The sequence below is a fragment of the Condylura cristata genome, unplaced genomic scaffold (assembly GCF_000260355.1).
Source record: "Condylura cristata isolate star-nosed mole 26May11 unplaced genomic scaffold, ConCri1.0 scaffold00006, whole genome shotgun sequence".
Lineage (NCBI taxonomy): Eukaryota > Metazoa > Chordata > Mammalia > Eulipotyphla > Talpidae > Condylura > Condylura cristata.
Window position 1 is genome coordinate 26593874 of NW_004567107.1, and position 27043 is coordinate 26620916.

At 50.7% G+C, this 27043-nt stretch overlaps 1 protein-coding gene across 9 annotated transcripts in view; it reads left to right on the plus strand.

Annotated features, from left to right (window-relative positions):
* Positions 1 to 27043, plus strand: part of PAX5 (paired box 5) — a 147941-nt gene that overhangs the window by 104697 nt on the left and 16201 nt on the right. For 4 of the 9 annotated variants that reach the window (XM_004677506.2, XM_004677507.2, XM_004677509.2 and 1 more), the window contains one exon: positions 13548 to 13649. The exons of the other annotated variants lie outside the window; for them this stretch is intronic. In XM_004677506.2, the coding sequence (XP_004677563.1) occupies positions 13548 to 13649 (102 nt within the window). The remainder of the gene's footprint in view (positions 1 to 13547; positions 13650 to 27043) is intronic. 9 annotated transcript variants of the gene reach the window in all.

Genomic DNA, 27043 nt, shown 5'->3' on the forward strand with positions numbered 1-27043 from the left:
CACGAAGTACACTGCTGAGGGGAGCAGTGGGGGAGACAGGAGAGGTCTGCTGTGCCATGTGGGTCACCTCCAGGGGCGGGGATTGAACTTGCCCTGAAGCACCCACAGTTTGGTTTAGCTTCACAGTGCAGTGCTCCAACCCGCTGCACCATGAGGGAGGGCCAATCTTGAAAGGGTTTAAATAGGGAATTGCATCTTCAAAGACACCTCTCTGGGGTCCTGCTAGAGGGTAGTAACAATGAGATGAGACTCAGCAAGAAGTCTTACCCCACTGAAGGTGATTATAAGAGTCCAGGAGAGAAAGGGTGGAAACCTGGATAGAGGTAGTAGGGAAGAGCATGGTGGGAAAACCTGGCAACAGAATTGGTGATAGTCAAGTTTGGAAGCTAGGAGAAATGCACAAGTTAGAGGGTGATGCCTGGTTGGGGTGGGGAGAGGGGAGCTAGGTGGGTAAAGGAGCTGCCAGCTGAAACAAAGGCATCAGGAAGAGGAGCTGGACTTTGTAATGCACGGGTGAAAACACCCAGAAAGCAGTGGAGGAGGGTACAGGCTGAGGACTCATCTCCATGAGCATGGAATAGGTCACCCAGGGAAGATGAGATGAGGATTGAGAGAAGAGATCTAGAGAGGTACTCCGGCCAGCAGGGGGTACCCAGAGAAAGCGGTCATGGAAAAGTGTGGGTAGAGGTTCCCTGTGAGACAAAGCAGAGCATGGACTTTCTCCACCCTCCAGCCTGCACCAGTCACACCTTGGCTGTGATAACAGACTCTGCTCTATATGCTTAAGTAGAGGAGGGCTTTTCTAGATTCTGTGAGGACATAAAGGGGAAACTGAACCAGGTTCAGTGAGTTTCTGCCAAAATTCACACCCGAGCCTGCCTGAGCCACACTGTAGGACTGCTCCGTGGAGATGCCACATGTTGGTCTGAGGATACTCTCAGCTCACACTGGTGGCACTGGACACTGGACATCACCACTAGAACTTCCGCCTCAGCAGACAGACCCCTTAGGCACCCACTTCTTTGTGTCCTAATTTGTTCCAAATTAACAACTCACACAAGTGCCTGTGTGGTGGCGCCAGGCAGGTGTCTGTGTGTGGCTGCAAGGGCCTGGAAGAAGCCGCAGGAGGTGACAGACTTCTGTTGCAATCGTACTGTGACTGTCCAGCTAGATCCTGGTCCATTGCTGGCCAGTGTGCACCACAGTTCCAGGCTCACATCGGAGGGACAGCGCCATCTTGCACAAGCCGCTTTTGGTTTGGACTACTGGGCACTGGACACTATCTGGGGTAGGACAGCAGCCATTTGCCTTGGGAATTCTTTCCCAACCTCCTCTTGTAAATAGGTCCTGTTGCTGTGAGACTCTAGGATTAGCTGTATCTTGTATCTATGAGCACACAATGAAGATCCCACAAACAGCGCCTGTCCCCCATCTTTGCACACTTTCAACCGACTTGGGGGAAGAGTCGGAGAGAAGAAAGAAGCATGGAGGGGTTCTGGTATCCCCAGGAGTGGCAAGAGCTGAGTAGCTTCTGGACAGTGGCCGGTGGCTTTTTCTCCAATGGTGGAGATGGAGTATCTGTCAGTCTCCAAGAGAAGCCTCTTATTTTCACAAGGCATGAAATCTCTGTCACTGACACAGGACTGGACACAGAAGAATGACTTCTGACTCAGAAAAGGTTTCTGAGTGATAAACCAGTAGGCATTTGCTTGGCCTCAGCTCTAGACCAAGCGTTGTGTAAGCACCATGGGGAACCAGAAATGCCTAAACATGGCCCCTGCCCTGGAAGGACTCAGTCCAGTGCCTTCTGTGGACAGCCGCCCCAGGCAACCCACAGCGTCTGAGCCAGGCACAGGTGTCCTGCAAGCACTAAGGGAACATAACACTGGGTGGGCAGAAGAAGATGAACACCTGGGAAGGTTTCCCAATGCAGGTGACATTGGTGGCGTTTGCCAGGAGCTTCTTGGGTATGGTAGAAACATTTGCCTGGGGTTGGAGGTTGATTGGGGGAAATCAAGTCATTTAGGATTGGAGTGGGAATGGGGGCCAGATCCTACACTGTTCTGGTAGGAATGGAAGGCAGCAAGGGTTGGACTTGATTCAGAGGTGGGAGGCAGCATTGAGGGTGGGAGCAGAGGGCTAGTTTATTGGAGGAGGCTGGAGTCAGGAGGGAGCTAGTCAGGGAGGGTGAACTCTGGCTGGAGTTGGCTGTGGATGTAGGGGGACTGCAACCTAGTGGTCACTCCCAGTCCCCGCTCCAGGAGTGTTGGTGGAGGACACTGCAGATGCCAGTGTCCAGGCCGAGACTTCTGGCCCAGGGCACCCCGAAGCCTGCTGGGTGCCCTCATTATGTCGCTCAAAGGCGGGGAGCGACGCAAACAGCAATCGAGAAGCCGGCTGCCTCCTGCTGGTGTGCGGAGCGCTGGGCAACCACATGAGATCCCATCTCGCGCATAATGTGCATCCGAGGACAAAATTAGATTGAGAAGTAAATGGACCCGAAAATTTCCAAAGCATTTCCCGTCAAGAAGCTGTTTGATTGCGTGTTTTAATTCTCTGTGTCCTCCTGCCCAGGGAGGTTCATTTTGGTGGGGATGGCAAGCAGAAGGAGCATATGATGGGAGGAGTCCTGAGGCCCTGGCCAGAGGGGAGAGCAGAGGCCTTTCACCCTGTGGGGGCCTTCTGTCTAGACACCTTGTCCACGGTGACCTGGTTCAGACCTCAGACGACCCTGCAGAGGTGTTACTATTCCCACTCTAGGCAAGAAGACTGAGAGCAGAGAGGCTGTGTAAACAGTGCGTGGTTGGCCGGCTGGCAAACGCTGCTGTGAGGCTGTACGGCTGGTGCCACGTGGAGTTGCACTTTGAATGATTTACCTTTCCTACCTCCTCTTCCTTCTCCTTACCACCCTCCATCCTTCCTCTATTTCCGAAGCCCAGAAATCCTGGGCTAGAGTCTATCCCCATTTTGCAGATTTGAAAAGTGAGACTCAGAGAGGTGCAATCATTTGTTGGTAAGACAGAGAAAGGAAGCCTGGGGTGAAGTCTATGAAGTCTGATTCCCATGAGCATTAACTTTCTTGGGCGATGTCCACCAGAGCCTATGAATATAAAGACATCCCCTCCCCCCTCCCTCCCCTCCCCCCCCCCACACACACACACAAAGCAAGTTTAGGAACACTATGCCCAGCATCTCTGGGGAAGAGCCCTGCCTGTTAGGCCCATGTCTGGCTCTGCCTGGCCTCCCCCACTCTCCTTATCCTCTACACTTCTGGGCCAAGGGTGACCCCAGCCACACCTGCAGAACCCCAGAGGATGCTCCCATCCTTGCATCTGCTCCTTGAGGAAAGTGCTCAGTTCACCCCACCAGGGACATTCGTGTTCTGAACCATGGGAGCGAAATTGAGAATTGGCTTCTTGAACTTGAGGGGTTTTCTGTGAAGAGAGAGGGGAGAGACAGGAGAGGAACAGAGATAACAAGGAAAGGAAATTAGGATTGAAGGCTATGGAGGTTCTGGGGTGCAGCCTGGCTATGCGTGACTGGGCAAAGCTTTGCCCTCACGGGGGCCTCGTTTGCCTGCAGTGTAGACAATCAGTGATCCCCCAACAATTAATTTTTAAGCTTTTTTCGGTTAAGAAAACTTTTGTTTAGAGAAAGGCTTCCTGGGAAGCCCTTTAAAATAGGAGCCATGGCCCTCCCTGGTGGCACAGCGGGTTAAAGCACAGCACTGAGAAGCATGAGTTCGATCCCCGCCTGCCCCGGAGGTGACCACATGACGTGGCAGACCTCTCCTGACCCGCCCGCTGCTCCCCTCAGCAGTGTACTTCGTCTATCTGCCTGTTCTGCTCCCCACTCTGTCTCTGGTGAAGCCTCTCACTGTCCCTGCTCCTCTGGCCTGTACCCCAGATCTGTATGAATAAATAAATAAATCTTTTAAAAATAAAATAAAATAAAATAGGAGCCAGCTAAATGAGGGCCAGTGGTTGAGGGACTAGGCATCCCAGAGGCCTGGTAGGTCCCATGAGACCCAGAGGAACACAACTGAAACGCTCTGTCTTGCTTCGGCTTTAAGTGGCCTTCGGGTGCTTGTGCTCCCCAATCCCAAAGTCGTTTTCAAACCAGCGTGAAGGCTGCTCCCAGAAAATGCATATTTTCTGCCTGGTCTGGCTCTCAATGTCCACCGCTGGGACCCCCGTGCATTCACCTTCCACCCCCAGCTGTCCACCTACCTCCTCCCAACTTCTGTCTAGACCTAAGGAAGCGCATTTACCCTTCAAGGCTCACCCACTGGTATCCTGGTCCCGCAGCACCATCCTGACTCAGCCTAATTCCACTCTCAATCCTGCTTAAGAAACCTTACCTCCCCACTGACTCCCAGTTCTAATGCCTCCTCCAGGAAGCCTGCCATCCAATAGCCAGAAATGGACTTCAGGTTTGCTTTTTGCCACATGTGGTATATTGGGAGACCCTTTACCTCCCTGAGCCTCAGCTTTCCCTACTGTGAGCACTGGATTGCTGACTAATCAGCAAGTTGAGCCCAGACCTGAAAGACTCGTATGTTTCTCAACACAGGCGGGTGGAACACTTTTATACTTCTGCAATCTTATTTGGGGCTCCCAATGATTCACGAGGGAGGCAGGGCAGGGGTGATCCCAGAACCAGCAATGGCGTGCAAGCAGGAGTCTGATCCACCCTGCACCTCTTAGAGGCACCTAGGTCTGACCCTGGCTCTGGGGGGAGGGGGAGGGCCGCTTTCCGGCCTGAGGGGTTGGCCGCCAGTGTGACTTCTAGCATGTTCTGTGTTCTTGTGTTCTCTGCTCTCTGCAGCACATTAATTTGCTGTGCTCCCTGAGAGGCGCCTCTGCGGGGTGGGCTAGGTTTTCCTTGCCAAGCAGCATACCTGCCAGCCTGCTCCTTCTGTGGACCCTCCTGGCAGTTTGGGGAGACAATTGGCAGGGTGGGAGGGTTGTCTGGCTGGGCTTTCTGGGTTCCTTGCCTGGATCTCTGTGATGTCCACTGTACCATTGTCCTCTGAACTAGAGTGGACCAGTAGTTGCAGACTGCCGATCCCCTCACTAGAGACCGGGAGCCTACCTGAGGCTCTTCTCTTACACATTTACCTACTGACTATTCCTTAAAGGAAACAGCTATCTGTCAGTCCGTGAGGAAGTGGGACAGGGAACCTCATAGCTTGCATTCCTCAAGTCTCTAGCGCCTGCCCTCTCCCTAGGAGTGTGGGTTGGGAGGGGGATTTCAGACTCACAGGTGAGAACGTTCCAAAAGCACAAGAGGAGGAGGACTTTCTGGCTCCCAGCTCACGCCTGACTGTGCCTCTCAGGCGCCCTCCAGCCCAGACTTCTCCGTTGAGCTTGAAATGTCCCACTTGACTTCAGTCCGAGCCCGTCTTAGATTCAGAATTTGATGGTTCAGAGCACAGGCTGCCTGGGTTTCCACTGCTGCTTTCTCCCGGCAGTTTTACTTGTGTGACCTTCAGCAAGTTCCCAAACCTCACTCACCCTCAGCTGCTCCACTGAATATTGGAGGTAATAAGAGGCATAGTTGGCATCAGGGCACTGATATGAACCAGACAGCTTTCTAAGTGAATGACATGTAGGACCTCTTTAGACATTAGTCCCATTTTATAGATGAGGAGACTGAGAAGTAATCTTACCCATTCGCTAAATACCTACAATTGTGTTCTGCATTAGCAACTGGAGGCACACGGCTGTGATGAGGAACTGTCAGCCCTGAGGAAAGGGACGGGAATACCTTCAGTGTTCAGCCTCGCCACAGCATGCTGTGATTCTGAGACATGTCACGAGGCGGAGTTACACTCTCTGTGTGTGCAGTGTGGGTGGGCACAGCCCGGGAGGGCGGCACAGGGGCCTCCATCAGCTCCTTCATCAACTGGCAGTCTTTCCTTTGGCCATGCGCTGCCCAAGGGCTCTCCAGGGACCCATTCTGGACTGAGATGGACAATTGGGCTCTTCTGCATCTGCTACTTATGATTATATGTGTCCCAAGCCAACGTTCAAAACACCAGTCTGTTATATCAGTTTTGGGGAGGAGAGATACAGGCCTCACATGGACATGGCAGGAGCCCACCCTCCCCTACCGGCAGCCCCCAGGTTCAGCTCTGTATTCCCGACATCACCCCGACAGTGACCAGCTGTTGGAGCTCTGTCAGAGCGCAGCTTGCCTTCCCATCAAGCACCCCAAACTACTGAGGTTTGGATTTCTTGTCAGCTGACACTGTTTTCCTGTGTCCATCCTTGCTGCTCACCTGTCACCTGTCACTTCTCCTCATGTCAGCTTACCTGGCTCTTGAAGTCTTTCTTCCCCGTCTTGTTTGTCTGCTTTCAGTCTGCAGGGGCTGCAGTCTGCAGGCCACTGTGCCTCTTGGAATGGTGTGTGCATGAGGGTTGGGCCTGCCAGAACTGGTTCTCAGAGGAACCCTAGGAACAGGCTTTGTGCTTTTTGTTGGGGCTGAGATTATTGGCTGGTGCATGGGACATCGTTGTATTTACTGTTGGTGTAAGGATTGCATGCTGGCCATCCTGGGGGCCCATGAGCTATTATGTGACTCAGCCGTCCTTGAGAGCACAGAGTCCCTGAGGTGACCGCACTGGCATGTGAGCATGAGGTGGGAGCAGGAGACAGGGGTTTCTCTACCTGGTACTTCTTGCATGCATTGTCTCCCCTTCTAGACTATGAGTGAGCCCCTTGGGGCACAGACAGTGTCTGATTCTTAAGGAAAACTTAATTTTAAATCAAAAAGTTAATTTTGAATAGAAAAAGTAATACATGCATGTGGTTAAATATTGAAACCACCCAGAAAAATATAAAATGAAAAATAAATCTCCCTCTCCAACCTCAGCACTCTCACCCACAGTCCCTCAGTCCAAAGTTCACAGCATCGGTAGCATTTTTATGCATCTATCAGTACAGATAGATTTTATCTACTTTTTATTAGCACAGCTGGAATCATACTGTACATGATGTTCTTCTGCCCTTTGCTTTATTCACTTAATAATTATCTTATGGCTCTTTCCATAATCCACACATTCAAGCCTACCATACTGTTCGCCAGAACTATGTAATACCTCACAGGGAGGCATCATCATTTATTTAACCTAATCATTATGATAGTTATTTGGATTTTCTTCCTTCTTACCTTTCCATTAAATGTAAATTTGTGTGTGTGTGTGTGTGTGTAGCTAGAGGTAAAATCCTAACTGCAATTTCAGAGGAGGTGTGTTTTGTACTATGCAACTCACCTGAGAAGCAGACTAGTGCAGGGGTGGGGGCTTAGTGCAGGGGGGTGTCAGCCTGCCCAGCGTGCCCCCAGCCCCACCTCTTTCTTGATGAGTATCTCATTTGCAAATTAGGGGTTATGAAAGGTTTAGATCTTTCTGGGTAGCTGTGATAAATAATACACAGAAAACACTTAGAATGGTGTTTGACACGTGATAAGAACTGAATAAATGACACATTTTGTTGCAGTGGTTTTATAATTACTACCTCCCAGATTTTCTGGAGCATTTAGAAAAGTGCATGAATTTAGTGGTGTTAGATAGTGCATGAATAAGTGAGAGAAGGAGCTTGCCCACTGTCGCCCTCAGCATCCTCCCACTGTAAATAACATTTCCTTTTGTACCTGCGGTGGTGACTGTGCCCAGGCATGAGTGTGGCAGAGCTGCTTTTCAGCCTGCTTAATAGAATCCACCTTGGCTGGTTTCGTATGTTAGCTCAACAGTTGCAAGCTCAAGAGAGATCACGTCCTAAATGTATATGGAAATATTGACTGAGCCACAGTGCTTGCTCTAAAATGCGGCACAGATGAAATTCAAACACTCCCTGGAAACTGAAACACGGTGTTGGAGTCTGGTAGTGTCCAGTGATTCCAAGGAAGTGGATGAGGTCAGTTCAAATGAAGAAACAGAGAGAGCTGATCGTTGCTAAGTAAACGGCATCCTGCTTAATGAATTCTCAGAGTTGTCTTCTCTGCCCTCCACATCCAGATGAGATCTTTAGCCAGGGCAATTAGAGGGAGAGCAGTCAGAATTAGTGAAAAGTAGAGATTAAGTAATTTTGGACAAAGAAAGTTAGGGTTATTTTTTCTAAGTAAGTAACAACATCTGAACTAATGGCCAATAAACCTGTTGCTAGGTCTGCCAGGTCTGCTTTAATGACTGGATGCGGCTCATCTCCAATTAGCTTGGCCATTTTTGACATGTGAATGGGACTGCTACAGCCTTTTCCTTCAAGGTGAAATGCACCCTCTCCGCACCGCACAGCTCAGCACACCCTTCTCTGCTGCGGGTCTAACGAAGGGAGAGTTCGGGGCTGCCCCTGTTCAAACCATCAGGCGTTTCAAACGCCAGCTGGAATCAGTGAGCCTGGGGTGTCCGCTCTGCGTGTACCCAACACTGCTCGTGCAGCAGAATCGGCCCCTCTCGGAAGCCTGGGGCCCCTCACCCTGCCTCCAGGGTGGTGGTTGTTTACTGTCGGCTTTGGTGTTTGTGGAAAATTTCTAGCTCACGTCACCCAGCCATGGTTGGCTTTTTCCTTTAACAAGTGTCAAAGCATCATTTCCCTAAAGTTAAGCATATACCTCATGTACCACTATAGAACGAACACATGTGAAGATTTTATTTAACTCATAAATTAATGAGGGAACCTATGAAAAGATAAGAGTGGTTCCAAGTGCATGTGAGGAACAGGGTTTATATCATCCACTGGGAAAGGCGTTTTTTAAAAATGTTGGAGTAAAATTGCCAGATTAGGTACAAAACGGAGTAATGTCCTACAGGGCAGCAAGCCCAAACCTTTGGGGGTGATGTTTTCTTTTTTTTTTAAGATTTATTTATATATGCATACAGAACTGGGGTACAGGCCAGAGTTGTATATGTGGGGGAGGGGGTCTGAAAGGATTCACAAGAGACAGAACGGGGAGCAGAACAGGCAGGTTTGCTGCACTACTCTGCTGAGGGGAGCAGCGGGCAGGTCAAGAGAGGTCTGCTGCACCCTGTGGGTCACCTCCAGGCTGGGGATCCAACTCATACTCAAGAGGCTTTAGCTTCTTAATGCTGTGCTTTAACGTGCTGTGCCACCAGGGAGGGCCCCCATTATAGCCTTTTAAAAATGTTTCTTAGCATGCAAAAATATTCTCATGGTTCTGTGACTCCATGGAAGGGTTTTCTGGGACAATGTTGCTGAGAATGTCTCTGAAATTGAAGTGCCTGTAGCTCTGGTTAAATGATTGAACAAAGATGGAATCAGGAGCACTGGCTTCAGGATGAGTTCCCACATCACTGCAAGTTGCCCATCTGGGTGAAGTGAAACGTCCCCTGTGGCTGCAGGCTGAGAAACTCAAGATGAACCTCAGCAGGTGGTCTAGAGAAGATGGCTGGGCTGGGCTCTGGAGAGGCCACCAGGAAACAGAAAGGAAAGAAAGGGATGAAACTTACCCAGGTCACCACTATCCCTGCCTGGGTGAGGCTTCCTGGGCATCAAGAGTCCCCAGTGAAGATAGTTGATTGTCACTTTGCCTTTCCCAAGCAGCTCCACCATATTCCCTGATAACTTGGGCATTGAGGGGAGAGCCCCCTTCTCTGGCAGCCCCTCTCTGGCCATCATGCTGTTGCCAGCATCCTATCCCACCTCCTACCTTGTTTAAAAATCCATGGCTTCTCAGTGGCTTGCTTTCTTTCTTGTCTCTCCTGCCGTTACACCATCAGGTACATAGAGGGGAGTTTGGTTGGTGCCTGGTGGTGTTCTCGTGAAGGGTTTTCACACTGTCAGGGTAATGAATTCTGCAAGGGTTTGAAGCAGGGAGCTGGGAGGATCTCCATGTCATGTGTCTGGGAGTGACAACCCCCAGTGGTTAATTACTGCCACACGATGAGAACCGAGCTGGTAGCAAAGTGAGATAAGTTCATTATGAGCTAAATTTGAAGTTAATTGGATTCACATTTCCCCCCATTAGTGTACATAGAGAGAGCCTACCTAGAAATGGGCTGCATGAAAAACAAAAAGTTGCATCCAAGCAAACACTGATAAATTGGGACTAAGTCATTTTGTAGAGTTCACAATGAAGGACATTCCGAGATGTTGGCAAGATGGGAACCAAAGTTCCTTTCAGGAGAGACCAATGTCTTTTGATTAATTTCATCCTGACAGGCCTTTTCTAAGCACTGGCCATCCCTGTGTAGGGAAGGGAGAGATGCAAGTAGTTCTTGTTTTCTGGGGCCTCCTGTCCAGAGGCAGAAGGAAAATGCCCTGTGTCTGGGAAATTGAAAGAATCTGGTGGCTGAATACCTGGGTTTGGATTCAGTTTCATTCACAGGAGTCATGAGTCCTTTGACAGGTATATAATCTCTCTGTGTCTTAGTTTTCCCTTCTATACAATGGGGGCAGTCACAAGACCAACCCTGCAGAGTTTTGAGGAGAAGTCAAGATCTGGAAACAGTATTTGAACACTGCCAAGAACAGTGCCTGGCTTATGTAAGTCAACAACATTAGTTACCTGTATGATTATTAACAGCAATTTTGGACACATCAACTACTTGGTGACTTCATTTCCTCATCTTAAAGTGGGATGATAAGCGCACCCACCTTCTAGGCTTATGAGTATTAAATGTACATGCCCCAGGGTCTGACTCCTAGAACTTCAAGCAAACCTGTCACTCTGCTGGTTAGCCAGTCACCAGATGACTATTCGTGGCCAGGGGGATAGACCCTTCTCCTCCATGAGAATTGCTGCAAAGATTTTGCAGACATCCTTTAATACTGTCACAGTTAGCACAATTGTTCACCCCCACCCCCCACCCCCAATGAAAACCTTCTATATCTAAGTATCAGTAGAAAGGGAAACCAAGGCTTGGATGATTGTGTAACTTGCCAAAGCTCACAAGCATGGTAAAGTAGTGGTGCTAAGATTTGAACTCAGGCCTGTGTGACTCCAAACTCCACCGCTCCCAGTCTTGGGAGTCCCCCGTCTCCATGATATTTATCTGTACTCTCTATGGTAATGATACCCTATGTCTATTAGTATTTACTCCCTTCCCCCTTCCCAGCCCCAGGCAACCACTACTGAATGGTCAGGTAGAGAGCACAGACTGAAGAGGGCCTTGAAAGTCAAACCAAAGAATCTGTACTTAATGGAATAAGCATTAGGGAGCTTTTGCATCTAGAAAGGTATTGATTCTGGACATCTATTATCTGTCTCACCAAACTTTTTCATTGGTTCCAATAGATGAACTGATTATCTTGTGATTTTTCAAGCTCCAGTTATACCCAGCTAGTGATAATTTTGGCGTTCCCCTCCCCCTCTTGCTAATGTCTCTATTTTACTGGACGAGCTAAAACTTTCAAAACAATTTTCAGTGATAACATGGAAAACAGGTGTTCTGGATATAGTCTTGACTTTACTAAGAATGCTTCAGTATTCTAGCAATTACATTTGATGTTAACTCTAGATTTAAGATCAATATCAGATCAAAGAAGTGTTACTGCAATTCTTATCTGCTAAGAGGTATTGTAAGGAATTAATATTGTATTTTAGCCCATGCCTTTCCCACTGCTTTGATAGAATCGTATGGTGGTCCTCCTTTGATATATTAATGTGATTTCTCAGCCAGTGCTTAAATATTGAATCATTCTTACATGCCTGGAATAAACTAATTTGACCTAGTAGGCTATTCTTTCTAACACTACTTGATCTGAGAGAGAGGAGGTATGTTCATGAATTGTGTGAGTAGTCATTAATTTGCAATTTTTTACACCTTCGCTAAGTTTTTATATCAGGATTGTGCCAACTTGGCGAAATGAATTAGATTTTCTTAGCTTTTTATATCCTGGAACAATTTAATATCACAAGGTATATGTCCTGTGAAGGTTTCAAAAAACTTGCCAAAACCAAAAACAAACGTATAAAGAGAAGCTTCCCTGTGGAACGAAGTGGACAAGACACCTATTAAAAAAATAGTCTAAAAGAATCTTTCCTATTTCTTCTAAGGTTATTGGATGAGTCATATTTTCTACCTCTTCTCAAGTTAATTATGTTAATTCATATTTTCTGAAAAATTGTACCTTTTGTTGAGAGCTCCACACTGGCTAGTGTCAAGCAATCATGCGTTTTTGTATTTGTTTAACCCGATCCCATCCATATCTCTGAGTATCTCCTCCCTTACCTTGATATTTGTGTCTTTTTTTTTTTTTTGAAACTTGCCCTATTTTCACCAACCCTATTGGTCTTTTCAAATAACAATTCTTGGTCATATTTATTGTTGTGCCTGCTTTTCTGTTTCCGAAATCATTATTTGCTCCTTTTTATTTATGGATTCCTTCCTCCTCCTTCCCCTAGGTTCACTTTATTGCTTTTTTATCTGGCTTTTGGAGTTGAGTGCTCTGGTGAAGCGCTGATTTTCTACCCCCTTGCTTTAAAGATCAAGGTTTTAAAGCACAGGTAACGCTGGCAGAAACTGTTGAGGTTCAGACATGACCAACCCCGGTTGATGAAAGAACCCAATCTTGGGTGGGAGAGCTGGATTCCAGCCCCAGACTTGCCTCAAAACAACACAGGCTCCTCAGGCTGGTCCATCCCTTCTCAAGAAGGGTGATGATATGGGCACAGAGACATCCCATCCACTGGCCAGCACGTTCTTTCTGGGGTAGCTGCCCACTTTCCCCACCAGTCTGACAGCTGAGGTCCCAGTTATTGATCTTCCTGGGGCCACTTCATGAATACATACAACTGGCCCCTTCTTTTCCTCAGACCTACACAGACCTCAGGGGCCCCTCCCAAGCCGGGCTCTGCTACCTTAGAATTCTCTTCCCCCTGGTCTGGAAACCACCACGTTTGGATTCTCTGCTCATTCATATGCTTAAAAAAGCCTTCTAGACACTAAGTTCAGTGGAGGAGCCAGGTTTTCTGGATGGCGACTGAGTTGTCACCCCACCCTCAGGACTTGGGAGCCTGCAGAGAGGACACACATCCCCTGGGGTAGCTGCCGGAGCTTGACTCCAGCCGCAGCGTCCAGAACACACAGCGCTTCCTGTACTTCCCCTGAGTGAACGAGGTGCTCAAGGCCATGGGAGGAAGAACCCTCTAGCACCTGATCCACAGCTAGGGGTCAGAGGCAGTGGCCCAAGGAGGAGAAGGAACGTCTTTGGGTTGGTTTTTCACGGTGGGTGGCTTGGACCGTGTAAACCTGGAGGAGAAGGTCCCTATGCAGAGGAAGTTGAGGTGTGGAGGTGCGAAGTCCAAGCACTACTTGGGGACTAGAGAAAAAGGGCCCCAGTTTTCCAGGGACATGGCAGAGCTGTTTGTGGTTCCCGCTGAATGGAGTGAGGGTGGCTGTGGAGGGGTGTGTGTGGGTGTGTGTACACGTGTGTGTGTGCAGTTGCATGAGATCTGGGGCTGGAGGCACATTGGTGTTCAGCATCCAGACAAGACAAATGTGCAGAAGCATCCAGGGAGCTGTGGACACGAACAGCTGGCCGCAGAGATGCTCACCCCATGATTTGTTGCTTTGATTCCTCAGGCCGTGACTTGGCGAGCACGACCCTCCCTGGGTACCCTCCACACGTCCCCCCCGCTGGACAGGGCAGCTACTCAGCACCGACGCTGACAGGGATGGTGCCTGGTGAGTTTGCACTGTTGGCGTCTCCACAGCAGGCCACGGATGGGGCTTCTGGGGGGGGCACCCCCAAACAACCCAGTGACTTCTGTGCTTCTGAGAAGTGGACCAGAATTAATCAGGCAGAGGTCTCAGCTCTTGGCCTCTTTCTCTACAGCTGGGCCAGCCATGGGGCCAGGACCAGTCAGCAGCACTACCCAGAGTGCATCAGAGAGAGGGGCCCTCACTGGCCACACAGGGAATCTGAACAGAGGGGCACAGCAGCTGAGGCCACCCAGCCATTATAGAGTGGGGACCTCCATCCACTCCCTGCCCACTTAGTGTGCTGTGAACCCCTCTTCACCCCCGGTGAGCTCAGTGGTCTTACTCCTTGGTTGAGGGCCTGTGTTCAGGACAGACAGGAGGTAGGGGTGTCCCTTGATGCTAAGCTGAACACCCTGTGGTTACTGAAATGTGATCTCTTTGGGCCAGTGATGTGTCATTTTCTCTTAAAACATTTGGAAAGGCAGTGCCCAAGTCTCCTTCAATGATGGGGTGATGAGGGGTCCGGACAATACATCCCCACAGTGCTGGCTCTCCATGGACTAAGGGCATCAGCATAAGGGTTACCCAAAGTATTCTTTGACAGTTATTTTTTTTTGTTGTTGTTAATTAAGGAAAATCAGAATCGGTTGGATGTTGCTTCACTTCTTTAGGGGCTATTGTTGTCTCTGGTCTTGAGTCATTTGTTCAGGCCTGGGGACTCTCTTTTAACACATGCAGTTGACTCTTTTGGGTGTTGGTTATTCCCTCTCTCCCCACTGAGACAGCTTTCTCTTTGGAGTCTCATACTAGCTCTGAGAACTGGGAAGTGGATCATTCTCCCCACTTTCTTGGTAGAGGAAAAAGTTGAGCCCAGAGAGGGCCTGGGATTTGCCTAAGTCACCCAGCAAGTTGGAACCAGAGCCATGTCCAGAGCCGAGACCCAGCCCAAACATGGAGCTCCGCCCTGCAGCCTCCCCTTCAAGGGGCCTGTCTGGCTCCACAGGGCAGTCTCTCCCCAACCTACAGACCAGGGAGGGTCTGCAGGGACTGGGAGTCATGGCCACCTGGTGCCTACCCTGGGACCTGCCCAAGTGGCCCAAATCTCCTCTCCAGCCCAACTCACGAATGTGAGCACCCCTGTGGACTAGCTGGTTATGGGGGTGTGGACAGAGCTGGAAAGTGAAGCCCGGACGTATGCAGTGGTGGCTGGTGAGGGAGTGGGGGTTGGAAGGGGGCCAGAGCAGAGGGAAGCTCCATGAGCCTCATCCTGGTGCGGAGGCTGAGGAGTCCTCAGGCTCTGAATGCATCCTGGCCTTCCAGGTTGTTACGAAGACGTATTTAACAAGGTAGGAGGGTAGAGCATATTTCATTTAACGGTTTGTTAGTTTGATTTATGACTTTTAAATATGAGACATATGGGAAATGGCCTCCGTGTATACTCTTGCCCTCGGCCTTGCCAATGCTGGGGAGGCCTGCCAGGCTCACGCCAGCAAAGCCTTTGCGGCTCCTGCTCATAGCAGATCATCAGGAAATTATCCACAGTGCACCAGGCAAACAGAGGTGGGGGACACCCCCCAGCTCTTCCCACCGACACCCTCTCCACTCACTTCCCAGCCTCTGGAGATGGAACCCACATGGGGTCCATTGGTGGGCTGGCTGTGCATAGCATTTGCTAGAAAATGAAGCCCTCTGATGTTCTAGCCTGTGAAGTGGGCAGTTCGGGAGTTCAGCTTCATTTTCCAAAGCAAAGCTGAGATTCAGAGAAGTTAAGGGACAGCCCATGGGGGTGTAGCTGGCAGGCAGGAGGAGGACGGCGACCTGGGCCTTGCCTCCGATTCAGCATACCTCCTGTGCCCTCCGCTGACCAGTGTGGCTCTGGGCCCATCAGCACAAGCTTCCCAGTAACACCAAGCAGAGGCAGCAGCAGCCCAGGGGGAAGCTGAGGCCACCCCGCTGCCCCCACAGGTCCCTGACTGCAAACGCCAAAGAGGCTGAGTTCAAAGAAACAGCAGAACTTTCCCGAGTTTATCCAAACAGAGCCCGCCCGGGCCCCTGTGATGCTGCCAGCCTCAATCACCAGGCCCAGGACGCAGAGCCCCCAGCAGGAACCCATGAGCTTCCTGGCCATTAGCCGTGGCGGCAGGAAACTCGGGTCCAAGCAAGGGCACAGACTAAGGAGACCTGCTGTGGCATCTGGACGTGGGTGACCCCCGAGGTCGACCAGGTGGCATGGTTCCCTGAAACTCTGTCCCCTGACACGGTGGAAGGGTCTAGGAGGGAGGGAGACAAGCATTTGGGTGGGCGCCTCCTCCTTATCCCTCCACCCTTGCGTCTCTGTGTCTCTCCTGCCTCCCTCCTTGTCTCTCTTGTTTCTTTGCTTGTTTCCTCTTCTCATACAGCACCCAGCACCACTCAGCGCCAACTCACTGTCAGGGCCGGAGCTCTGTGCTTGGCGAGAACAGTCCTTAGTGCCTGTTTCTCAGCAGCCAAAGTAGACTGGGGGAGGGGAGGCTTGGGACTCTTATTTACAAGGCGATTTCCAAATCTGATTCTTCCATAGTTCAGCGAGGCTGGGCAGTGATGTCCAGTTCACAGGGTCTTTGCCGGCACTGCCCAGAGGCTGGGCCCACGGCTGAGACGCCCACCTGGCAGAGCAGGTCCTGGGCCTCCCCAGGGTCTGGCTTCAGCTGGTGGTTCTGGTCTCCTCCCCAGCCCTTTCCCCATCTGACCCCTCCCTGGTCCCAACACAACTCACTCTACTAGCCAGTGACTCTCCTCATCCTGTGCCTTTGACTGAGGCCACCCTCTGCCTCCATCTGTGGGAATCCACCTTCACCCCAGTGTCACAGCAATTTCCCTGAGAAATCAGACGGCACTCAGAGAGGTGGAGAGAGAGAGATTTACTTGTCACACCGGCGGGCTCAGTGGGATCAGTCCCAAAAGGCTGAGTCCCGAATTACAGGAAAGGTGAGGTTTTGTACAGGATGTACGAGGAATCTTGTCATCCCATCCAGCATAGCATAAGCATTCTTTATTGTTTGGGAAGTTGGTCAAGGTAGACATAGCTACTACTGTGGACAACCAGCACACTGCAGGGACTTTCTCTCCAGCGAGCAGCAGAACCCAAGCAACAGACTCCCCCAGGCAGCAGGCCTGGGAAAGGAGCAGGACCAGCAGACCTGGGAAACTTCCTGCTTCACAAGGGCAGAGCAGAAACACCCCCTGCCACTGGTGGCGCCCCTGACACCCACCCGGCGTGGGTCGGTGGTCCTGCTGTCTCTCCCGTGGGAGGTGAGCTCCTGAAGGGCCAAGTCCTTCGCTTACTAGTCTCTTACCTCTTCACTGTCCATAGCACCTAGTAGGTTCTTCATGTGCATTGGCCAGAGGAAGCAGGGAAAAGTTAATATTGACCTGTGTGTTCATCCTCTATGGCTGCAGTAACAAATGGCCACAGACTAGGTGATTTAAGACAACTGAGATCATTTCCTCTCACACCTTGGAACCCAGCATGGCCCCTGCCGTCCTTGGCTGTTTCCCTCTGATGCTCAAATCTCTCTGTGTCTCTTCACAGCACTGTCCCATCTGTGTGTGTCAAATGTCTTTCCACCTCTCTCGTTGATAAGGAGGCAAATGATTGCATTGAGGGTCCTCTCAGTAATTTCCCCATTTCATGATCTGTAGTCTACAAAGAATGCACCCACACTTTTTGGGGGCTCGAGGGCATATAAGTCACAGCCAGAGATTCCAGGGCTTAGGACATGGTTAGACCACTATATGAGAATGTCAACTCTTTTTGGATTTCTGATTCCTAACCTCGTAAGCTTCTGACCCTGGAAGACATTTGTTTGTGATAATGGATGGAAGGGGATTCACTTGTAACCCCCCAGGCAAGTGGGCAGGGTTTGGAGAAACAAGAGGAGAGAGGTTTTTGGAGCATTATCTTGCTTTGTCTCCAGGCTGCTTCTCTGTGCAGAGCTGAGTGGTTCTCCCTCCTTGCAGGAAACCGGAATCCTGCTCAGTTTCTCCCACCCTAGGTTTTGGGAAACTTGGTTGCACCTTGTTCACCTCCGAGGCAAGGATTTTGAGCATGAGGTTTGCTTTTAGGGAGGAGAGTTGCCTCTGGGGTACAAGTGACAGTTCAACTTCTGTGTCTGAGGAAGGAAATGTTATATCTTCCCACTGCACATATTTCCATTACATTCTGCCAACTGAATCCAGATTTTGCCAAGAGGGTGCCATCTGCCCTTCTGAGCTCAGGGCATCCCCATGTCTGCACAAAACGCGGTTCTCCTCCAGTACTCCTACATTCCCTCTCTGAGCTCTGCAAGCCCTGTCTCTGCCGCCCACTTACGCTGACCCGAACACACACATCCTATCAGCTGAGGATGGAGATGGGCTTCAGATTTTATTTTCATCAAGCCCTAGCAAATGCCAAAAGTTTTGCACCAAAGATTCCATAGAGTCTTGATTGGTGGAACTAGTTGTTTCCTGCCTGAAGATATTTGCACAGCCTAACAGATATCGACATGGCATTTGAAACTCTTAAAAATTCTGGGGGAAGGAAGGGTATTCACTGCCCTTTGGCTTCAGTGAGTCTAAGCCGCAAGGTAACTGGCTCAGAGATGAACCAGTCAAGGAAGGCCAGCGCCCCCCATGACACCTCCCCATTTGACTCCTCTGAGGGCTTGAAACCAGAGTATCTGGGAATTCTAACCAGTCTCAGCAGCCAGGAAGCCCACAGGAGCCTCCGAGGAGCTTGGCGCCCTTCTCTGAACATTCCACTTGTGGGGCCTGCCATTTCTAGGTGTCTTCGATTACATTGCTCAGTTACCTGATGGCTTTTATTTTCTTGAAGTAGAGGACACGGTGGGGCTGCAGCAGGAAGCTGGGAGATGCGTGAGCAGAAGGAATGAGAGCCCCACTAGTCCCCCAGCACCTGTGGGCTGACTCTGCATGTGGGCTCAGCCCTCTCTGCTCGCCCAGAGCCCACTGGCCCAGCTAACCTGGCCTCCTTTGTGGGTTTCACCTCCTCAGAGGGGTCTTTGCCATCACTTAATGGATCTTGTTTCCTCTCATTGCTGTAATGAGTTATAATAACAGACATTCTTTATCTTAGAGGTCAGAAGTCCAAAATGGGTCTCACTGGACTAAAGTCAAGTATTCTGCAGGCTGTGTTCCTTCTGGAAGCTCTAGGGGACAATCATTGCTATGCCTTTTCCAGCTTTCTGTGCAACACGCATTCCCTGTATCAAGTCCAGTTCCCTCATCTTCAAAGCTGGCAACGTTGGGCTGCCTAGGCTGAGTCTTTATCATGTTATCATACCACATCTTTCTTTCCCCTGCTCGCTTTCCCTCCCCTTCCTCCTTCCACTCCCCCTCCCCCTCCCCTTTCTCCTCCCTATTCCACTTATAAAGACCCTTGCGATTGTATTGGGCCCACCTGGATAATCCAGGATAATCTCCTTATCTTCAGATCAGCTAATTAGCAACCTTAATTCCGCTTCACCATAAAACCTACATGTTCATGGGTTGCAGGGATTAGGATGTATTCATCATCGCTGGGGTGGAGGGCCACATTATTCTGCCCTCCACACCATCTAAACCTGGACCCCCATTAGACCTCTCTCGAAGCAGCATGCTCTTTTCATTCCTGATAGATACTAAGCACAATGGCTGTCACTCTGTCGGCGGTTCACTCACTCCTCCCTCGTCCGCCTCCCCTCCAGGCCCGTGTGGTCCACAGGGTTGTATAAACGGCTGTCTATTTGCCCATCACTATGCCCTACTTCCCAGCAGAGTGCCTGGCCCATGGCAGCACTCAGGAAATAGTTGAAATTATAAAAGAGGATCTTTGGGCTGGGTTGGCGCAAGAGCTTGGCCCAACGCTGGAGCAAAACTACCAGAGCTGCCCATGGGCAGGACGGGCAGCCGTGTGTGAGACTGCAGTTAATCACAGGCCCTCTTCACTGGACCGCCTGATTTTGAATCGCCATGCTGCTTCTCTTTAGCTGTGTGATTTGGGACCGATACATAATGTCTCTGTGCCGAATGCCCTCATTTCTCATATGGGGGTGATGATAATGAGAGTGAGCACTATATGGTACTGTCTGTGTAAAAACTTAGGATTTTGCCTGACATATATGGGGAGCCAGCCTGGATTTGGAGGCACTGGACCAGGTAGGGCTTGCCCAGTGCTTTGTGGGCCAAACCTCTGGCTTGGGAAGTGTTTGATCAGGGAACGACTCATCTTTTTCTTAGCTCCTCCCCCCTCACAGAGGCTCCTGTATTATTGGGGCTTGGGGTATTTTCCAGATTCCCTGCACCTTTGTCAAGCTCTCCCTGGGCTCTGGGGAGCCCACCTGTTGCTCATTTCTGACACTTTGCTGCCCTCTAGTGGCCTCCAGTCACTTTGCCACACCAAGAACGTAGACCACCCTGGGGGGATGCCAGATACAGCCAGCATGAAATGGCAGGTGGGCATTCACTTGTTCATTCACTGATTCTCCAAAGATTTCCTAAGAGTCACTGTATGCCAGTGCTTGGCTATGCGTGGTGTTGCAGATACAGCCCCTGCCCTCAGGGAACACTCAGTCTAAGTGGGGCTACCTCATTCCTTCCTACCAGCTGTTAAAATTTTTGATCTAGTACTATTCAGAGTGCTAGGGAATGCAGGGGAGGAGGCTGCTCAGTTTTCTGTGGCAATGGGGAAGGGTGGAGGAGGTCAGGGAGGACTTCCTGGAAGAGAAGATCATGTGAGCTGGACTTTGAAGGGCGAGTTTCCAGTCTGAGATATTAGAGGAAAACTGTTGAGCAAGAAGACCCAAGAAACAGAAAACAGGGGCATCAAGGAGGAGCTAGGATGACCAAAACTCTCAGGGGTATCAGGAATGGCTGCTCTAAGTGGGCTGTTGCCTCAAGATCTGGACTCTGGCATGATAAGGCAACAGTCCTGGGCTGGCTAGCAAGTGCAAGTTGGTAATAAGTTCCAAAGGGCAAAGGACAGAGCTGAAGGGAGGTGCTTCAGGCTTTACTAGTCTCGTGCACCCATCACCACATCTCCCTGTGGAAGGGAGGAGCATGGCCAGGCAGCCCTCCCAGAAGGGATCCTGCAGAGTTTCCTGTAGCCTGCAGTGACAAGGGCTCAGTCCAGCCTCTTCCCACCAAATAGCAGCCATCGACCCATTAGAGACACAGGGTCAAGCCTGCTCCTTCCCAGCCCCTTTCCTCCTCATGGTTATGACAGACATTGTCTGTGGCTGTACCTTAGCTCCGGAAGAAAGGAGCTGGACTCCCCTGGACTTGCCACAGGATGGTGAGTGGGGATGCAGGCTCTGGGCCAGGTCCTGCAGGGACTGAGAACCTAAAAGTATTTCAGAATTTTATAACAGCCTGATCAAAATTCCTTTTGTCTCTAAAATTCACAAAGGGAAGCTGGAAAACTGGCATCAGAAATGTTAAATTAAATGTCTACCAATTATAACATTATTAAGTTAGTAAACCTGGGGCTCATAAAAGTTTCATTGCATTTGAAAACTATTTTTTAGGTTAGATTTTCTTGCTTGGTGAGAATTTCCAAGTCTGTATTTTGATGGCTGAGAAAACATAGCCAATTATAAATTAAAATAAATTACTTGTGACCAAATAATTTTCAGAATAAAGTTGCAAAAATGAGTCATGTTTTTCGAGCAAAAGTATCATTTGTGGGGTTAAACTGTTCTGTTCTGGGGGGGGGTGTGAAACTGTTTCTGTTAAACTGTACTGAACATAAAAATGTTATTGTGGGACCTTCAGCTGACTAGGTTGCAATCATCATCCATCCGTCCATCCATCCATCCATCCGCCCATCCATCCATCCATGCATCCTGTCATGGCTACTTATGCATTCACCTGCCCATTTACCCATCCATTCACCAGTCCACCCATGCATCCATCCACCCACCCACCCACCCATACCCATCTTCCCGTCCACTCATCCATCAGCCATATCTGACGATGGCTTTGCCACAAATTTTGCTATAATTGAGAAAACACTATTGTCCACATGTACATTTGGGAGCTGCTTCTGGAAGATGGAAGGAACCTACGAGGAGGGGGTCTCGGGATTGGGGTTGAGAGAGCAGCATTTTTTAGCCAGTGAGAAGGAAGAGAGTGAATGCTTCAGGCAGAGACTGGGGCCAAGAACACAAAGGTTCTGAGAAGTTTTGTTTCTGTATCTATTGGAGCCCTTCCAATCACCAAATTGAATTTACCAAATTAAATAATAGCTCCCTGTGTTTTCCTCCCTTTGATCTGCTGGAATCTGCAGCCCCATCTCTGGAACCTCATTGTTTATCAGTCCTTAACTGCAATGACCACATCTCTCACCCTGCCAGTCACTTCACCTGGGACACTTCTCTCCAGAGACCTCTGTTAGTGCCCAGAGCCTTCAGGGCAGAACCAGGGCTCCTGTTCTCCAAAGGGAGATGGCTTTGAGTGAAACCAATTTGTTTTCCCTGTAAGTTACCAGTGAGCGGTCCTCAACCTGCAAGGGGCTTTTGTTTAAAAAGGGAGGCACACCTGTTAGCCCTTGGGAACTTGCAATTTGGAAGCACCTCAGGCGCTTCCAAATGGTTGCCCCCAACTTGGAGATGTGCTAGCTGAGGTGCCAGGCGTTGCCCGACTACACAGCCAGTCAGGGAGCAGCTGGGCTGGGCGCCTGGAACTCAAGCCTCAAGTTCACCTAGTGCCTAGAACCCGTGGACAGTGAGACAGACTGGAATCCCACCAGAGGGATGCCTTGTTTTCCTTTGTGCTCAACCAGGTTGTGTTTGGTTTTCTGACCCAGAGATCTTTCATGACCCAGGAGAAACCCTTCTCTGCTGGCATACCAGGGAACCACACTTCCGATTCCCGTATATTCCCTTCTCCTCTCCCCTTCACCTGTCCATGCCTGCACCCATCCCCCCAGGGCCCGGTCAAATGCTCTCTCCTGCAGGAAACCTACCCCCTGGGCACCGTCCATGGCTGCTGTGGTCAGAGCTACAGTGACCAAGAGCCCCCCCCCGCCAGCTGGTCCTCCACTCACCTTGCCTCTGCATAGCAGGTGTTCATTGGAGATGAGTGGCATTTATTTGAACACCTCCCCCCACTGCACCCCTCCCCACCGACCTTGTCTGGTCCTGAATCGAGGGCTTAGGGTCCAAGTGTGTAATGAAACAGGGTTCCGCTTGCCTTCAACGCCCCCACTGGCTCTTCCAATATTTGTTCTGGTTCCTCGCTGGAAGACGCTGAGACAATGGCCCTTGTTACCCTCTGTTTGAGTTATTTATTTTTTTCACTTTTCCCTCCTTCCCCTCTCAGGGGACTCGCCTCTCGCCCTCATCCCTCATGTTTTCCCTTTCACTTGACTGTCACTCTCATTGTCCTCGCGGGGCCGGGAACGCGGGGTGACAGGCAAGGGGAGCCCAACCGGGCCGGGGAGGCTGGAAATATAGTCATTAATGGGACCCGCGAAGCCCAGATGTCCTCCCTGAATGCGGGTAATTTGTTTTTAATGAAAAACCACGCGGTGACCCTGAACAAATGAATTTTCTTTATAAGAGTCTATGTGCTACAGCACAAATAAAGGACTCGGCTCAGGGCAACTTGATCCGCGATTGAGAGAAAAAAAGAAAGAGAAAAGGAAGGAGTGGAAAAGACAGAAAGACCAAAACGAGGGAGGAAAGGAAACCTTCAAACGACAAGAGTTTTTCATTGTCCTTTGCGTCTAAAGACCGGCCCAGGTCACAAATGCCTCGGGCATTGTCCCTCACAGCCAGATGCCTGACAGTTGTGGTCATTTTGAAGTCTTGTACACAACAATGTGGAGGAAACGAGCCACCATCTGGACGGATCTTTACAGTTCACCAGCCGCTCTGTGTAGTGAACCCCCGTCAGGCAGGCACGGCGAGCAGGGAGCGGCACCATTTCACAGAGGTGAAAACTGAGGCTCTCTGTCTGCTCGAGGCCCTGCAGGTAGTGAGTGATGAGCAGAGGACAAGGGAAGGAGTTTGCAACGTTGTGCTAATCCTAGAACTTGCTTTCTCTGTGTGACATGAGAGAGAGCGAGACAAGCAGGTCTGAGGTAGGGAGAGACACTATGTCTGCCCTGGGAGTCTTGGAATGAAGCAAATTCCCACAGCCCCCAGAACTATGTGAAGGTACCAACCTTCTGAGAGTCCTTAGGGTGGAGATTCTTGCAAGGGGAACTCCCAGTCAGAGATAACCTGGAAAAGTGAGACTGCAAGAGAATTAGATTCCCACCACCACCCAGGAACTTGGGGTGGGAGGAGAGGGAATGAGGTTAGAGCATGAAACTGGGGGCAGCAGCCAAAGCATGGCCTCAGTGGTCTCCAGCTAAGGCACTGCCCTTGACTGAGGGGGATCTAACCACAGAAGCACTGAAGGTGTTGGGCTCTGTCTGGATTGACAGGGGAGGGCTCTGTTCTAACACAGACCTCGCAAGGAGCTAGAGAGGGACTTTGCACCCTGGGTAGACACTTCTCCCTCTGTTGTAGCACAGTGCTGGACTCAACTTTAGAAATCAGCTAAGAAAGGACTCATTCAAGGTCATACAGTCAATCAGAGAAAAGGCCAGGCTGGTGCTCTTACTGTGGCACCAGCCTGCCTTGTTGACCCTCCTCATCCCCATCCTGTAGTTTAGTGGAAAGGAAACATTTGCCTCCTGGCTTCATGTGGTCCTGATATTGCCGCCGGGGTGGGGGTGGGTCTCTGGGTGATCGAGCTTCTAGAACAACTCAAAGTGGGACTGCTATCCTGCCTCACACCCACTTGGTCATGCTCTTCCTGAGCCCAGATCCTTCCCCCAGCCCTAGGACCTGGCCAGCTGCAAGGCCTGTCCTGGGGTGCAGGCAGGACCTCCCCAAACCCCTCCAAGTTTCAGCCTGAGACCTACTGGCCACACCAAGTCCTCAGCTCTCTGCTTTCCCCCCAGAGTCAGGCAGCGAGACAAAAGAAATGATTGTTTTCTTTCCTGGATTCAGTTTCCCTCTGGAAGTTGTGACCCAATTAGAAAATCAGACAAATAGAAAAATCTGGCGGCGACCCTGGCTGAGGTTATAAAGTCTCTGCTCGAATTTAGGTCTCTGCCTCCCACGCTGCTGAGAGTCTGAGAGTCGCTCGGACTTCTGGTCCACCTGAGCAGTGCTTCCTCAGGCTGCTCTCCTCTGTAATTGATGATTTATTCCCCACTGACTTCCAGAATGGATTTGAGGCAGCTTCTTGACCTTTCAATAACATCAGCCCAAACTTGAAATCCGTCATAAAACAGGACTCCAGCGGTCACTCGCAGGAGCTTGGGGGCAGCCTGGCCAGCAGTGGGTGATAACAGCGCCACCACTGCACCCCAGCCCTGTGCCTGGAGGTCCCCACAAGTCACGGACAGGAGCCAGGAGCTGGCTTTTCTAGATACAGTTTCTGTCTGGATACATTCCAGAGCATGCTTCCAAAAACATACTTTTAATCAAAAAGGAGATCGCCAGGAAACGGGGACAAATTGTAATTTTGACAGTGGACAATTATAAATACCAGGAGGGGTTGCCAGTTGGCAAGTAAACTCCTCTGATGAGGTCTTGGATTAATTACACCACCAGTGGGCTGACCAGGTGGGGTTCTCTTAATTGTCCTCCTTTGTGACATGGGTTCCTTCCCTCCCTCTTTTCCTCTCTTGCTTCTCTCCTCCTTCCTCCCTAACCTCTTGCCTTCTCTCCCTTTCTCCTCCTTCCTTCACTCCATCATTCATTCACTCCTTTGTCGGGCATCCTGAGCTCCCCTAGGTGCTGAGCCCACTTCACAGGGTGAAATAATTCTTGGGCTCACACAGCTCCATGTGTCTTCACAGGGCACAGAAATAGTTGAGTTTCTTGAGACCCAAGAGCACTATCAGGAGAATCACCTGTGTTCCTGTCAGAATGGGAAAAAGCCAGCTCAAATGTGGTAGTTTTGTGGCATTTCAAGGCCCAGCCACCACCCTTTTCTGGGGGACAAGAGGATGAGGCGTAACGGGTGCAGGGCCCAAGGGTTTGGGTGCTGTGGGAAGGGAGGCCCTGGCTGGTGACGAGCTCCAGTCCAGCTCATCTTGGTCCTCCTGGGAGGGCTGCAAGGCAAGCAGGGCCCTGAGAAATCTCCATCCCTGGAGTGGGTGCCAGACCTGTGTGTACAAACAGGGGGCTCAGTATTTAGGAGGGGGGAGGAGCAGGGAGCTGCCCTGAATGGCTGCCTGCTTTGGAAATTTCTATGCATTTGTAATAACAAAATTACCATAATTTGCTCGTTAACGCAGCTAGATCAGTCAAGCATTGTTCCATCGCGGGCGGGGAGGCCGAGGCAGCCTCTCTCTGCACACTCTCCACACCCCAGCCAGCCTGCCAGCCCGTTAGAGCGCTGGAAATTAGCATGCAAATGGTCCTAATTCGGTGGGCGAGCTGTCAGGCAGCGCCTCTCTGGCCTCGTCTCTGTGAAGGCCCTGACAGCCCGGCTCCAGTGCCGGCCCACCCTCCTCGCTCCAGCCAGGAGGGGCTCCGAGGGGCACCTCCAGACTGACAGCTTGGCGGCCTCCCTCCCTCCGTCAGCGCCATCAGGCCTGGCGGCATGCTCCCTGGGGAACAGGCAGGGCCTGCCACCATGCCTGCCGGCGGGCCGAGGAGGCGGGTGGGCTGGCTGGTGGGGGAGGTTGGTTCGGATCCCTGAGCTTTGTGGGACTGGGGCAGTTGGGCAGGGTGAGGGTAGAGGGGTGACCCCCTGACTCGGGCCCCAGTGGGGCACAGGGAGCCTCCCAGTTGGTGGGTTCTGAGTGGTCATGGGGACTCTCCCCTGCACATGCACAAGGAAAAGTTCAAGTCCTGCCTGTTCACCTCCTTTGTTTCCAGACCTGACTTAACACATATCTGCTCACTTCCCCCTGGGACATCTCTGTCCAGGTCTATGCCCAGAATTCCTCCAGTGGAAGGGAGAACTGGGGGAGCCTGAGAAGACATGTGATGTGGGCCGGGCCCTTGGACCAGCACCCTTGGGCCCTAGTCCCACCTCCAGGTTTACTTTTTTGGGGGTAGTCATCTTCACCCCTCTGGACCACAGTCTCAGCAGCCTTACGGTAGAGGCCTCTCCATCAGCTGTCATGAGGATAAGTGAGAGAGAGAGCGAGAGAATCCTGCTTGCGGCTGTAGCTGACATTGTTGAGAACATCTACATGTGGGTGCCTGTGCTGACTGCCTCTCACTCTCCAGCCCAGTTGTCCTTCACTGTGACTGCACTAGGTTGGTGCTGACATTATCCCATTCACAGAGGAGGAAGCTGAGGCCTTAGTTCACATGGAGTAACTTGTCCATGTGGCAGGGTTG